Source organism: Orycteropus afer, unplaced genomic scaffold (genome assembly GCF_000298275.1).
Source record: "Orycteropus afer afer isolate SDZICR_OR568_19922 unplaced genomic scaffold, OryAfe1.0 scaffold00001, whole genome shotgun sequence".
Taxonomy (NCBI): Eukaryota; Metazoa; Chordata; class Mammalia; order Tubulidentata; family Orycteropodidae; genus Orycteropus; species Orycteropus afer.
The window spans coordinates 36,228,947-36,240,770 of record NW_006921588.1 but is presented as its reverse complement, the minus strand read 5'-3'; the positions used below and the strand labels follow the sequence as shown (position 1 = coordinate 36,240,770).

At 35.3% G+C, this 11,824-nt stretch overlaps 1 protein-coding gene across 1 annotated transcript in view; it reads right to left on the bottom strand.

Moving 5' to 3' along the window:
• Positions 1–217: 217 nt before the first annotated feature.
• LOC103208233 (sodium channel protein type 1 subunit alpha) overlaps positions 218–11,824 on the bottom strand; it is a 123,767-nt gene continuing 112,160 nt past the window's right edge. Inside the window, exons 20-24 of the mRNA XM_007953944.2 lie at positions 10,050–10,103; positions 7,313–7,450; positions 5,191–5,295; positions 3,425–3,695; positions 218–1,395 (exon numbers count right to left, since the gene is read on the bottom strand). Of these exons, the coding sequence (XP_007952135.1) occupies positions 218–1,395; positions 3,425–3,695; positions 5,191–5,295; positions 7,313–7,450; positions 10,050–10,103 (1,746 nt within the window). The remainder of the gene's footprint in view (positions 1,396–3,424; positions 3,696–5,190; positions 5,296–7,312; positions 7,451–10,049; positions 10,104–11,824) is intronic.

Here is an 11,824-nt window from a genome sequence, read left to right as displayed (position 1 = left end):
AGCTGGTAGTGAGAACAGTAACCTCCTGTCAACGTTTTCTCCCCTTTACACAGAGTCACAGTCTGCCGACCAGGGGTCACTGTCTTAGTGTAGGCACTGACCTTAAGTATTTGTGTAAAAACAGTCAGTTTGGCATTGACCTCCTAAAGGAGTCCTGTTGACAAAAATACATCACCTTCACAGGCTGTAAACAATTTGTCATTCAATTATATTTGTTTTATTTCCCTTTGGCTTTTTCATCTTTGCCTTCTTGTTCATGTTTTTCTACAATTGGCTTTGTTACCCGGTCATAAGAGGGTGGACAAGCTGCTGTGGACATGGTCAAATCAGTTTTCTCTGTAATAGAGTTTTCATTTATTCTGTCAATTATCATGTCTTCTTTTACAAGAAGATTAGCCCCAGCTTTGATTTTATTTTTATTGTATGTAAATGAAGCTTGTTTTACAGTTCGCTTCAAAAGGTGGCGCCTGTAAGCACGCTGAATAATAACAGCAGATACCTCCTCTTGTTTTCGTTTTAAAGTAGTGGTAATTGGCTGATAGGAGACTTTGGAAGGATTGGAAGCCATGAATCGCTCCTCCATCTGTATTCGGAGAGCATCCATCTCTCCACTCTCCCCTAGAACCCGCTTTGTAAAAGCAAATAAGATATCAAGGCAGTGAATTCGGTCACCACTAACCATGGGTAAGTCCATGGCAATGAGCTGGAGTTTGTTTGGTTGTGGCAAGTTGAGAGGGGGTTCAAGAGCAGCTGCAAATTGAGATAGTTTTTCAAATTCCATGAACTGGGTCGCATCAGGATCAAACTTCTCCCAAACTTCATAGAACATCTCAAAGTCATCTTCACTCAGGGGCTCTGCGCTTTCTTCAGTAGCAACACTGAAGTTCTCCAGGATGACAGCAATGTACATGTTCACCACAACCAGGAATGATATGATGATGTAGCTGACAAAGAAGAAAATCCCAACAGATGGGTTACCACAGTCTCCCTTAACTGAGCTTCCAGGGTTATTTTTATTAGGGTCACAGTCAGGTGGTCCACTATTAAGAATAGGTGCCAACAGTCCATCCCAACCTGCAGAGGTGGTAATTTGGAACAGGCAGATCATGCTGTTGCCAAAGGTCTCAAAGTTGAACATGTCATCAATTCCCACTTCCCTCTTAACGTAAGCAAAGTTGGACATTCCAAAGATGGCGTAGATGAACATGACCAGGAAGAGCAGGAGGCCGATGTTGAACAACGCTGGGAGGGACATCATCAAAGCGAACAGCAAGGTGCGGATCCCCTTCGCTCCTTTGATCAGACGCAGGATTCGGCCAATCCTGGCGAGTCGGATCACTCGGAACAGGGTAGGGGACACAAAATACTTTTCTATCAGCTCAGCCAGAAACATACCTATTGGATAAACAACGAGATTACCAACCATTAGAATAGCAACCGAGTGTTCAAGTTAAATAATTATTTAATTTCTGTTATAGCTGCAACTGTTAGGGCTCTGTTATAGTGAAGTTTAGAGTACCAAAATTGAGTTACAGGATCTTAAATTTGACACATATGTAAATGTATGTGTGATATTTATAATAAACCAACCCTAATTATGACATTCAGCAATAAAGTCATCATCTAAAACAATCATAATATTTTTTGTCTTTAAGGGGTTTTTGTACACTATTTTTAGCTTATGTAAAATTCCAAATTAAAATCTAGAAAGTAAGCTAAAAATATGCAAGTCTGGCTGAACTGCAGTGGCCAACAGTATAGGTACAAATTATTATTTTGAAATTACCAAATCCCAGTTCCTCCTTTCAATCCTTATCCATCTAAAAGCATCTGCAGTTTTTCATGCCATTTTCATCTCTCCCTGGACTTGATGCTTCCTTATAATATTTTTGTATATTTATTTATATAAGCTCTGGTGCTTTTCTGAGGAGATTCAAGGCTGCTTTCTTGGTTTCCTGTGTCTCTAACATTGGTCTCTCAGTCCTCTTCTTTGAAGCTTCTTTTTCCAATTGTCTCTTAAATAAAGGCTGTACTGGATAGAGGCCCAAGAAACTTACGTGTCTATGAGTCATACTGCCTCATTATGAAAAAGAGTGGCCCTAAACAGGTGTTTGTCTATGTGTATGAAAGAGAGAGAGAGAGAGAGAGAGAGAATACAACTTGGTACTCTATTCGTGACTGATTATACCATCAAAAACCAAACTCATTGCCATCGAGTCGGATACGACTTGTAGCGACCCCTCCTTGGGTTTCTGAGGCAGTATCTCCATGGAAGGAGATTGCCCAGTCTTCCTTCTGAGGAGTGGCTGGTGGGTTTGAACCGCCAGCCTTCTGGTTAGCAGTCAAATGCCTTAGACACTATGCCACCAGAGCTCCTGATTGTACCATAGATTAATACAAAAATCAAATGAGTTGGGTGTAAGATATAAGGCCAACTTCTTCAGAGGTAATATGGCATGAAAATCTGCCTATTATAGGTACTTGGATGGTAAAAAAATTGACCCAATCAAGTAGTTTGTTTAGGAAAGATTGAATGCTACAGGCCCACAGACAGAGACTGTTTGCTTTACTGGAGCTTGATGATATCTTCAGTGAGTTGAGCCAATGCACATAAGGCCTGTTGCCCATTCAAGGCCTTGAATGTATGACTGGGAAATGGGGTGCCAGGCCACCTTGCTTTTCTTGCTGGTCATTACTATAAATCCTTCTCTAAGGTAATCTAGAAAATCTGACACCTGAAAGCACCTACCATGTGCATTTGCTGAGGTTTGGTTTTATCTTTATTGTCTTTTCACTACATGCTTTCCCTTATATTGTTCAGTTTCTGCTATTCTCTACATGCTGATGACTGCATACCTATATCTCCAATAGAACTACTCTTATGAGTACCAGAAAGGAGCTCTGGTAGCATAGTGCCTAAGGCACTTGACTGCTAACCAGAAGGCTGGAGTTTCAAACCCACCAGCCACTCCTTGGAAGGAAGGTTAGGCAATCTACTTCCATAGTGATACTACCTCAGAAACCCAAGGAGGGGTTGCTATGAGTCGAGTCCAACTTGACGGCACATAACAACAACAACAACAACTTCTCAACAAAATCATCCAGGTTTCTTTTACAGCACTTCAATCTCAACATGTTCAAACTACTCTTTAACACAGTTAATAGCACATTTCTAGTTAAAATGAATGGAGTTTTACTATATTGGCAAATAATATATTAATGTTTAAAATGGACAAAATAGAATGTAGAGCTTTCTATATAGTAGAAATCTCATATTGTAAAAAAGCAAACTCACCTAGATGAAATAAATAAAAATATTCATAGTTGTTTTCTCTGAGTAGTGAGATGACTTATAATCTAAATTTGATAGCTTTAGCTTTTAGTTATACTGAGCTGAACTTAAGAGACCTTGAATGTTTCTTACCTACAATGGAGAGAATTACAACCACGAAATCAAAAATATTCCAGCCTATAGTAAAGTAATAATGGCGGAGGGAGATGAGTTTCAGCACACACTCCCCAGTGAACAGGACAATGAACACCAGGTTGATGCGTGACAAAATATTAGTCATTTCTTCACTCTGGTCATCTGTTTCTACCATCATAGTGACCATATTGAGACAGATTAGAATCATGATGCTTATGTCAAAAACTTGTCTAGTTACAAAGTCAAAGACCATTCCTTGAAATTTGTTCTGTAGAGATTAAAAAAAAAAAAAAAGGAAAGAAAGAAAGAAAAGCTTTTAACAACAGAAGAGTTTTCTTGTGTACATTAGTATTTGCATAAGTACTTTATGCATTCATTGACTTTCTAGTATTACATATAGTAGCCATTGGTCCTGAATTTTGCTGGATGGTTTGCAGTGTATTAATTTTAAAAAATGTTGGTCTAAGTTTATATTTCTCAATGTATATTCCTCAGAACAACAATCTCTAGTCCAAATGAACTCCCAATGAGAAACACTATACACTTCTCTTAGAGGTACACAATGACTATCAGCATATTGAGTATGAAAAGTTAGGAAACCTGTTTAGTTTTGTTCACTCAGCATTTCTCATAACTACTCGAATCATGCAACCCTTTTAAAATAGAGTATCTGTTAACAGTCTCTGTGTCTTACTCTCCTAAGAATTATTAAAGGCAACTTTGGATTTTCAGGGCACACATATAATATTATGCATTTAAATCCCACGTGAGAAATATTGAATGTTGAGAATGTTGAGCCTCACACAGGGATAATCAGACCAGAATGGCATTCCTTATGTTTTGACTTTAACCCATTCATATCCCTTGTCCCTAAGCTGGCTCTGTTCTTCAGATCTGCTGTTGTCAGTCACTGTAAGTCATAACCTGGCTGATTTATCTGAGCAACTCTCAGAATGTCTTCTCTCTTATATTTTTTCTATACATTTTGTACTTATATGGGAGCTCTGGTGGCATAGTGCCTAAGGCATTTGACTGCTAACCAGAAGACTAGCAGTTCAAACCCACCAGCCACTCCTTGGAAGGAAGGTTGGGCAATCTACTTCCATAGTGATACTGCCTCAGAAATCCAAGGAGGAGTCGCTATGAGTTGGACCCAACTCGACAGCAATTTTTTTTTTTTGTACTTATATAAAATTAATTCATTTTTACTTCCAGTGGGAAGGCAGTGGACTTAACAAAATATATATTCCTATAATTTTCAAGAAAGCAACTACTGTCTAGAATAATTTAAATGACTCTTTTAAAGTTCACTAATATTATTTCCTGATGTACTTCAGGAATTATTTTTTACCTCACAGATCATCATCATATACATCATTAGAGTTTCAGATGATGTCTTTCCATTTTCTCTGCAGTGTTTTTGTTCCTCTCTCTATTACTTGTCCACTACATTTAGTCAATGATCAGCACTTGCTTGTGTACATCACATTGCCTATGTGTTTTTTTTTGTCATTTACTTTGGACTCTGGTTGTGTAGCTTCAAATCCCTTTAAGACAAGGATGCTTTTTCTATTTCTTCTTTTCCTTTTTTTTGTCTTTTATTCTTTTTCACATTTTACCACTATCAAAAGAGGTATGAGTTAATATTGCTCTAAAAGTGGAAGAAATCCTTGCTGCTGGAAATGTTAGCTGCTATGTCTTCTGTGGGGGAAAAAATGCAAGCTTTTCTTATTGTTTTTCTCAAATCATTTAGCATTTCTTACTCCTGGTCGAGGTATCGGCTTTTGTGGCTTTTTTGATCCTAGTTTTTTCATTGCATTATAGTATTTCTTCTGTTCTTCTGTCATAAAGATGTCTTGCCCTCCAAAGTATAGAAAAGAAAAATCAAAACTGATTAAACTGTGTCCTTTTACACTTTTCTTCCACAATGTTAAACTTAATATAGGAAAAGGACATTTTGAAAAAAAAGGCAATATCCAACTAATCAGCATAATAGGAACTAGCATTTTTAAATTTGAAAAATTAAAGAGAAAACTCAAAATTTAATTAAAATTAAAGAGATAAAATTTTTATAATTAAAAAATTAAAGAGTTAATAACATATAAATTACAAAATGGATGAGGGTTAGTAATAAAAAAAAAAAAAACACTTTTACTTTGCCAGGAGTTGGAATAAAAGAAATGGAAAGAAAATTGGACTAATTAATAGAAAAATTTGGAGATTAATCAGAGGTTGTAAATATGTCAGGTGTATGATAGGCCAGGAGGTAGAGGATTGGGACTCAGACTTATTAGTGAGATGGACAAGTTATCCATTTATAACTACACAACAATAGCTTATCAAATACGGAGTAATATCAGCAATAAGAAAAGGGGACAGGCAGGAATGTTCTATGGCATTTTATGCAACAAAATCATTCATTACATTGACAAGAAAATGTATTAAACAAATGAGATGAAGTAACAGTACATAAAGGAGGAAATACAAATTTCTAATAAGCACTTGGAAACTATTAGGACTAAAAGATATATTGGTCTATTAAATATGAAATATTAAAAAATTAAATACAATATTGGTCTATTAAATATGAAATATTAAAAAACAAAGAAAATGTCTGATGCCAGTGAGAGGGAAATGACAGAAGTACATTGATACACTGTTATTGGAAGAACGAACTTGTATATGACTTTGGGGAAGCAAACTATTTTACTTTGGGGACTTATTCTAAAGACAACTTTTGTCATACAAAGATTTTAGCCAAGGAGTTATCTAATTATTACAGATTAGAAAGAACTTAAATCATCAACCTATTGGGAAATGATTAAATAAATTATATGTGCATGTATGTGTGTGTGTATATATATTATGTGTGTGTGTATACACACGCACATACATACACACACATATATATGTAATTTAAGAATTAAAGAGTTAGTAGCATACATATTACAAAGTGGATGGGGGTATGGAATAAAAAGTGACTTTTACTTTGCCGGGAATAATATATACATATACAAAATCCTGGGTAAGCCAGAGCCTGTGTAAGGCAGAAACCTGAGAGAAGGAACACAGAAACATTTTCCACTAAAACAAGTGGCACAAAAGTGGTAAGACTGCACCCTGTCAAAGGTGGGAAACATGCATGAAAAAACATGCATAGAAAAACAAGTCAGTCCCATCAAGTTCTGGCTCTGTACAAATATATAAAGTCTAGTAACCAGATGAGACAATACATGTGATAAGTCAGAAGGAGAATTTATAGTTATATATAAAATAATTTTAACAATAAGAATACACATAGAAAAAAATTTGGATAGAAATAAATAAAATGTGAATAATGGTTACTCCCAAGTGATGCTACTTCTTTATTTTCTATATTTTCTGTAAAGCATATATATATTTGGACAATAAAATAAACTTTGTAAGTGATACTTATTAGTAAATGCAAAGCTATTAAATTCAAGAATGGAAAAGTTAGCTTCTAATTAAATATTAGGGAAAAAGAAATGGAAATATATACAAAAGAAACCAATGAAGCAATAGTGTGAGAAGAAATATTGGAAGAAGCATACAACTGGTGCCTTCTTTCTTACAAAGATTCTAAAGATTTTAGTTGCAAAACACATTTTAATGGGGAGAGACTGTGGAGATAAAAATATACAAACATGACTTTGGAAAAAGGTATATTCCTGGTCTCTTTATATATATATATATAAAGAAGAGTGGGGTGGTGGTTTTTTGAGCCTGTGCACAAGAGTATGGAAACACAAACACGTGTTGCTATATACCCTGTTTGGCTTCTGAATTAAAGTACTCATTTTGTGGAGAAAGCACTTCAAAGCACTTTCCTATTTTAGTGGGAGATAAAATATTAGGAATACTTATCTTCTTTTTTTGCTGGTTGAAATTATCTATGATGACACCAATAAATAGGTTCAAGGTGAAGAAGGACCCAAAGATGATGAAAATAACAAAATAAAGGTACATGTACAGACTTTCCTCATACTTCGGCTGCAATTCCACCTACCAGAGGAGAATATTTCATAAAATATTAGGATACATTATGATGCTGGAAATGTCACTGGTGCATTTTCATATAAGAATAGACAAGAATACTTCTGGGAATACTTTAGCAGTTCTTTTTTCCCTAGATTCAAGAACCCCTAAAAACTCTCTGAAATTAGCTTGAGGGATGTTTCATGGGGAAAATATGATTCATAAAACATTCTAATGTCACTTTTTTTTTGTAACTAAATACAACAAATATTTTGCTATTTGGACAGCAATGTAGCAAACTTGGCAAATTTTCAAGATATTGAATTTTTATGATCTAAAAATTATTAATGAAAAACTTTACCTTAGTAAGTATGTGTAGACTGTGTTTAGAAATAATTGTTCTTTTACATAGGGATTTACTTAACAAATAAGCATTGAGTAATTCATTTAGGTAATTGGTAACACAATCTTAATACTACAACATTAATTGAAATTTCTCATATTAAGCAGGCATAACTATATATTCCAGGTTTTAAATCTTCAATTGAGAAATACAATGTAACCCCTATATTGTATTTGTAATAAATAGGCATTGAGCTATTGAGAATAACTTAGGAGAGTGGTAAAGGAGTCATTATATATAGTTCCCTAATACAGTGATGTCTTTCTAAAGATACAGTTAAATCAATCGAACACAAAACAAAGCAAAAAACAGTACAGCAAAATAAGAAAACTCTAGAAATTATCAAGAAGGTACTAAACATAGCACTAAAGCCACTTGTTGTTGTTATGTGCCGTCAAGTCAGACCTGACTCATAGCGACCCCACCTTGGGTTTCTGAGGTGGTATCACTATGGAAGTAGATTGCCCAACCTCCCTTCCAAGGAGTGGCTGGTGGGTTTGAACTGCCAGCCTTCTGGTTAGCAGTCAAGTGCCTTAGGCACTATGCTACCAGAGCTCCTAAGCCACTTATAGGAGTTGCATTTTAAGAAAGATTAAAAACTGAGCTCTATCAAGAGAGTTTAAGATTATAGGGAAGGAAGTCCCTCTTTTTGATGTTAGACTAAACAGGATGTGGCGTAGTGCCTAAGGCATTTGACTGCTAACCACAAGGCTGGCAGTACAAACCTACCAGCCACCATTCCTCAGAAGGAAGACTGGGCAATCTATTTCCATAGAGATACAATCTTGGAAACCCATGAGTCAAATTGTTTTGACAGTGGTGAGATTGTTTTTTGTTTTTTTTCAGTATGGAAAGATAAAGTCGTATAGAAAATATTAAATTTTATAGAGTTTTGAAGGGCAGAGTTGGAATGAGTATGGATTTTAGTTTACTTTTTAACAGGGCTTCCAACTCAGTGGAATTGGTGCAGTCATGACCAATAAACAAAACTGGAGTGGACTAGAATTTGCAAAATGTGGATGCCTGGAATGATAACCAGAACAGGAAAGATTATGAGTCAAAGCCCTGGAATGGGAGACTTGGATGAGGTGTACTGAGCCCTTTCAGGCATCTGGTGTAGAAGACTGCATTACTGCCAGGACTGTAGAGAGCAATACATGTTCAAAGTGGTGAGACTGGTCATCATCTTTGAGCAGGGCATTGTTGTTTCTGACTCTGCTGCGTATGAGTTGGTTGCTATGCAATGCACATGCTGCATTTGTTTACTAAGACCGAGATTAAGATTCTAGCAGGGCGTTGATCTGTAATTTTCCTGTTCTGGTTGTTATTCTAGGCACCTACATTTTATAAATTCCAGTCCATCTCAGTTTCTCTTAGTTGACTGTGACTGAAACAGGAAGAACCAGTTTGAAGCCCTGCTTTGGAAAGCCTGAAGGTGACTATTGTAGGAGGAATCTAAGAAAATATCTCTTTGTTTTGATGGTATAAACTTAAAAAAAATTACTGGCTGTAAGAATGGTAATAGCATTGGTAAAAGCTTCAGTAAATTTATGGATGCTAAAAATCACATAAAAGTATAAATCTGTAAGAGAATATTATAGAATTCTAATGCTGTCTGGACAACATCCCTGTCCTTTCTTAGTGTCTAGTAAGAAGGGTAACAAAACATTTTAACTAATGATGGTACTCATGTATTTCTTCACTATCATTCCTTCACATCAAAATTACGATTGATTATATACTTTGTAGCTAAAAGGAAACAAAATAGAAAAATATTTTATAGAAGTATATTTGTTAGTTATTGAATATATAAATGTTTCTTTACATTAACTTTAAAAATAATTCATGATTTGACTTGTTTTACTAAGATCTCTGGTAGCGTAGTGCCTAAGGCACTTGACTGCTAACCAGAAGGCTGGCGGTTCAAACCCAGCAGCCATTCCTTGGAAAGGAAGATGGGGCAATTCACTTTTGTAGTGATATTGCCTCGGAAACCCAAGGAGGGGTTGCTATGAGTCGCGTCCGACTCAACAGCACATAACAACAACAACAACAACACTAAGATCTTAATCATTGTTTTACCTGAATATAATTTGAGTCATATATTTTCTTTATTGTTTTAATCAATATAGAATCCTTTTATTAGCCTGCTTGAGCTTTGCTAAATTAATTGAAGGCCCTAACTGAGATGGTGGAAAGACTTAGAATTTAAGAAATACTTACATTTCTGGAATCAACAGCTGCATACATTATATCCATCCATCCCTTAAATGTGGCCTATTAAAAAGAACGTGAATGTTTTACTTTGGAGTTAAAATAATTCAGATCTGGTGTTTCATAAATATTCTTACTAATATATTTTGCAAAAAAAGGAACATTTTTGAAAGACATTTGAAAACAAATTTTACATAGATTTTGGCCTGAGATGGTATCTTAGCATTTCTACAACACATAATGAACAAAATGTTCATTGATATATTCTCCTCCTGTTTGATAACTAGCTCACAAATACTTGTCAGTTTTTTAGAGTTAATAGAATCATGCAATTTAAAAGCTATTAGAATTTGGTAGAATGCTTTTAGAAAGCTTTATAAATGCCAACATATTTGGCAACGTCTGTAGTAGTAGAATGATTACAGCTTAAATTTGATGATCGTGCACTGAAATCTATCTGCAAAGTGATCAAAGGGGCTGAAAATTTAAGATTTCTCTTGATTATAACAAATCTGAGGATCATACAGATATACATAAAGTCAGAGTTGCAAGTATCCTTTTAAGAATTTTGATATATATATATATATATATATATATATATATTCAGATATAATCCTGTATGTATTCTGCTTTCTTCGGTGTATTTCTTGATGACAGTGAGTTCACAGTGGTTTTAAAAAGAGTGGAAAAAAGTACAGTACCACTTGGAATCTATACATTCAACGAGGGCATAAAGTCTATAGATGATAGTAATTTGTTGTTCGTGCTAGGACATGAATTTTCAGTCCTGTCCGCCCAAGAGACTTGTTCCTTAGCGAGTAAGTGAGCCTAGGAAAGCTTTCAGAATCTGTATCACAACATATTTTTGTTTTTACGACACCAATACTTGTGAAGTGGTGGATACAATGAGAAGAAAAGCTAGTATGTGTGTGGGATGGCAGTGAAGAGAAAGTAATGATCCTTGGCTAGAAAACAGAAGTTTTTCTGTGCATCAAAGAGGGAAATGATAAATGTGCTAGTGGCTCGGGGGAACGCTGGAACAAGTCTATTATATGCTTGGTACAGGAGCAGGAAAAAATGATTCAAAGAACCATTTAAATGAACTGCTAATCAACAGAAAGGTGATTGCGAAAGGTATAGTAAACCAAAGTCGAGAATATTCGAGAGTTTATTTTAGTAACAATTTATTTCATTTCTTCACACAGGACCTTTGTCCTATATTTTCAGCATTGTTTAGCATTTGAACAGAGGAAATAATGCACATTAGTGATATTCACAAGTGTGGTTATTAATGAAATATTAGGATAAATGCCCAAGGAAATATAATGTGTCTACTATAATATTTAAAGATATCACACTTGCCAAATTTCTTACCCTCCTATTTTAATTACAAAAACATCCAGAGTAAGTTAAAAACATCCACAAGAGCAATAAGAATTTCCAACAAGGTGGAAAGGATTCCAAAGGGAATTATAGTTCAGACACCTCTGAAAGAGTTGCAGGAGGGTTTGACCAGCAGAGGCTGACTTATTTAGTCTCCTGGTTAAATAATTGAAAATATAAGACTGATGAACAGAAATATATTCCTGCCCCAAAGAATCTGCAGAACCATACAAGAAGAAATTATGCAGCTTTTTACTTGTTTATTTTAAAGCTGAGTTTTCAGCAGCCAAAGTAGGGCAGTATTTTTTACGACATTTTTCAAGCACTTTGGAATATGTTTTATCCACTGCTTTGCTGTGCTTCAACTAAAGCTAAACCCCAAAACAAACCCACTGCCAATG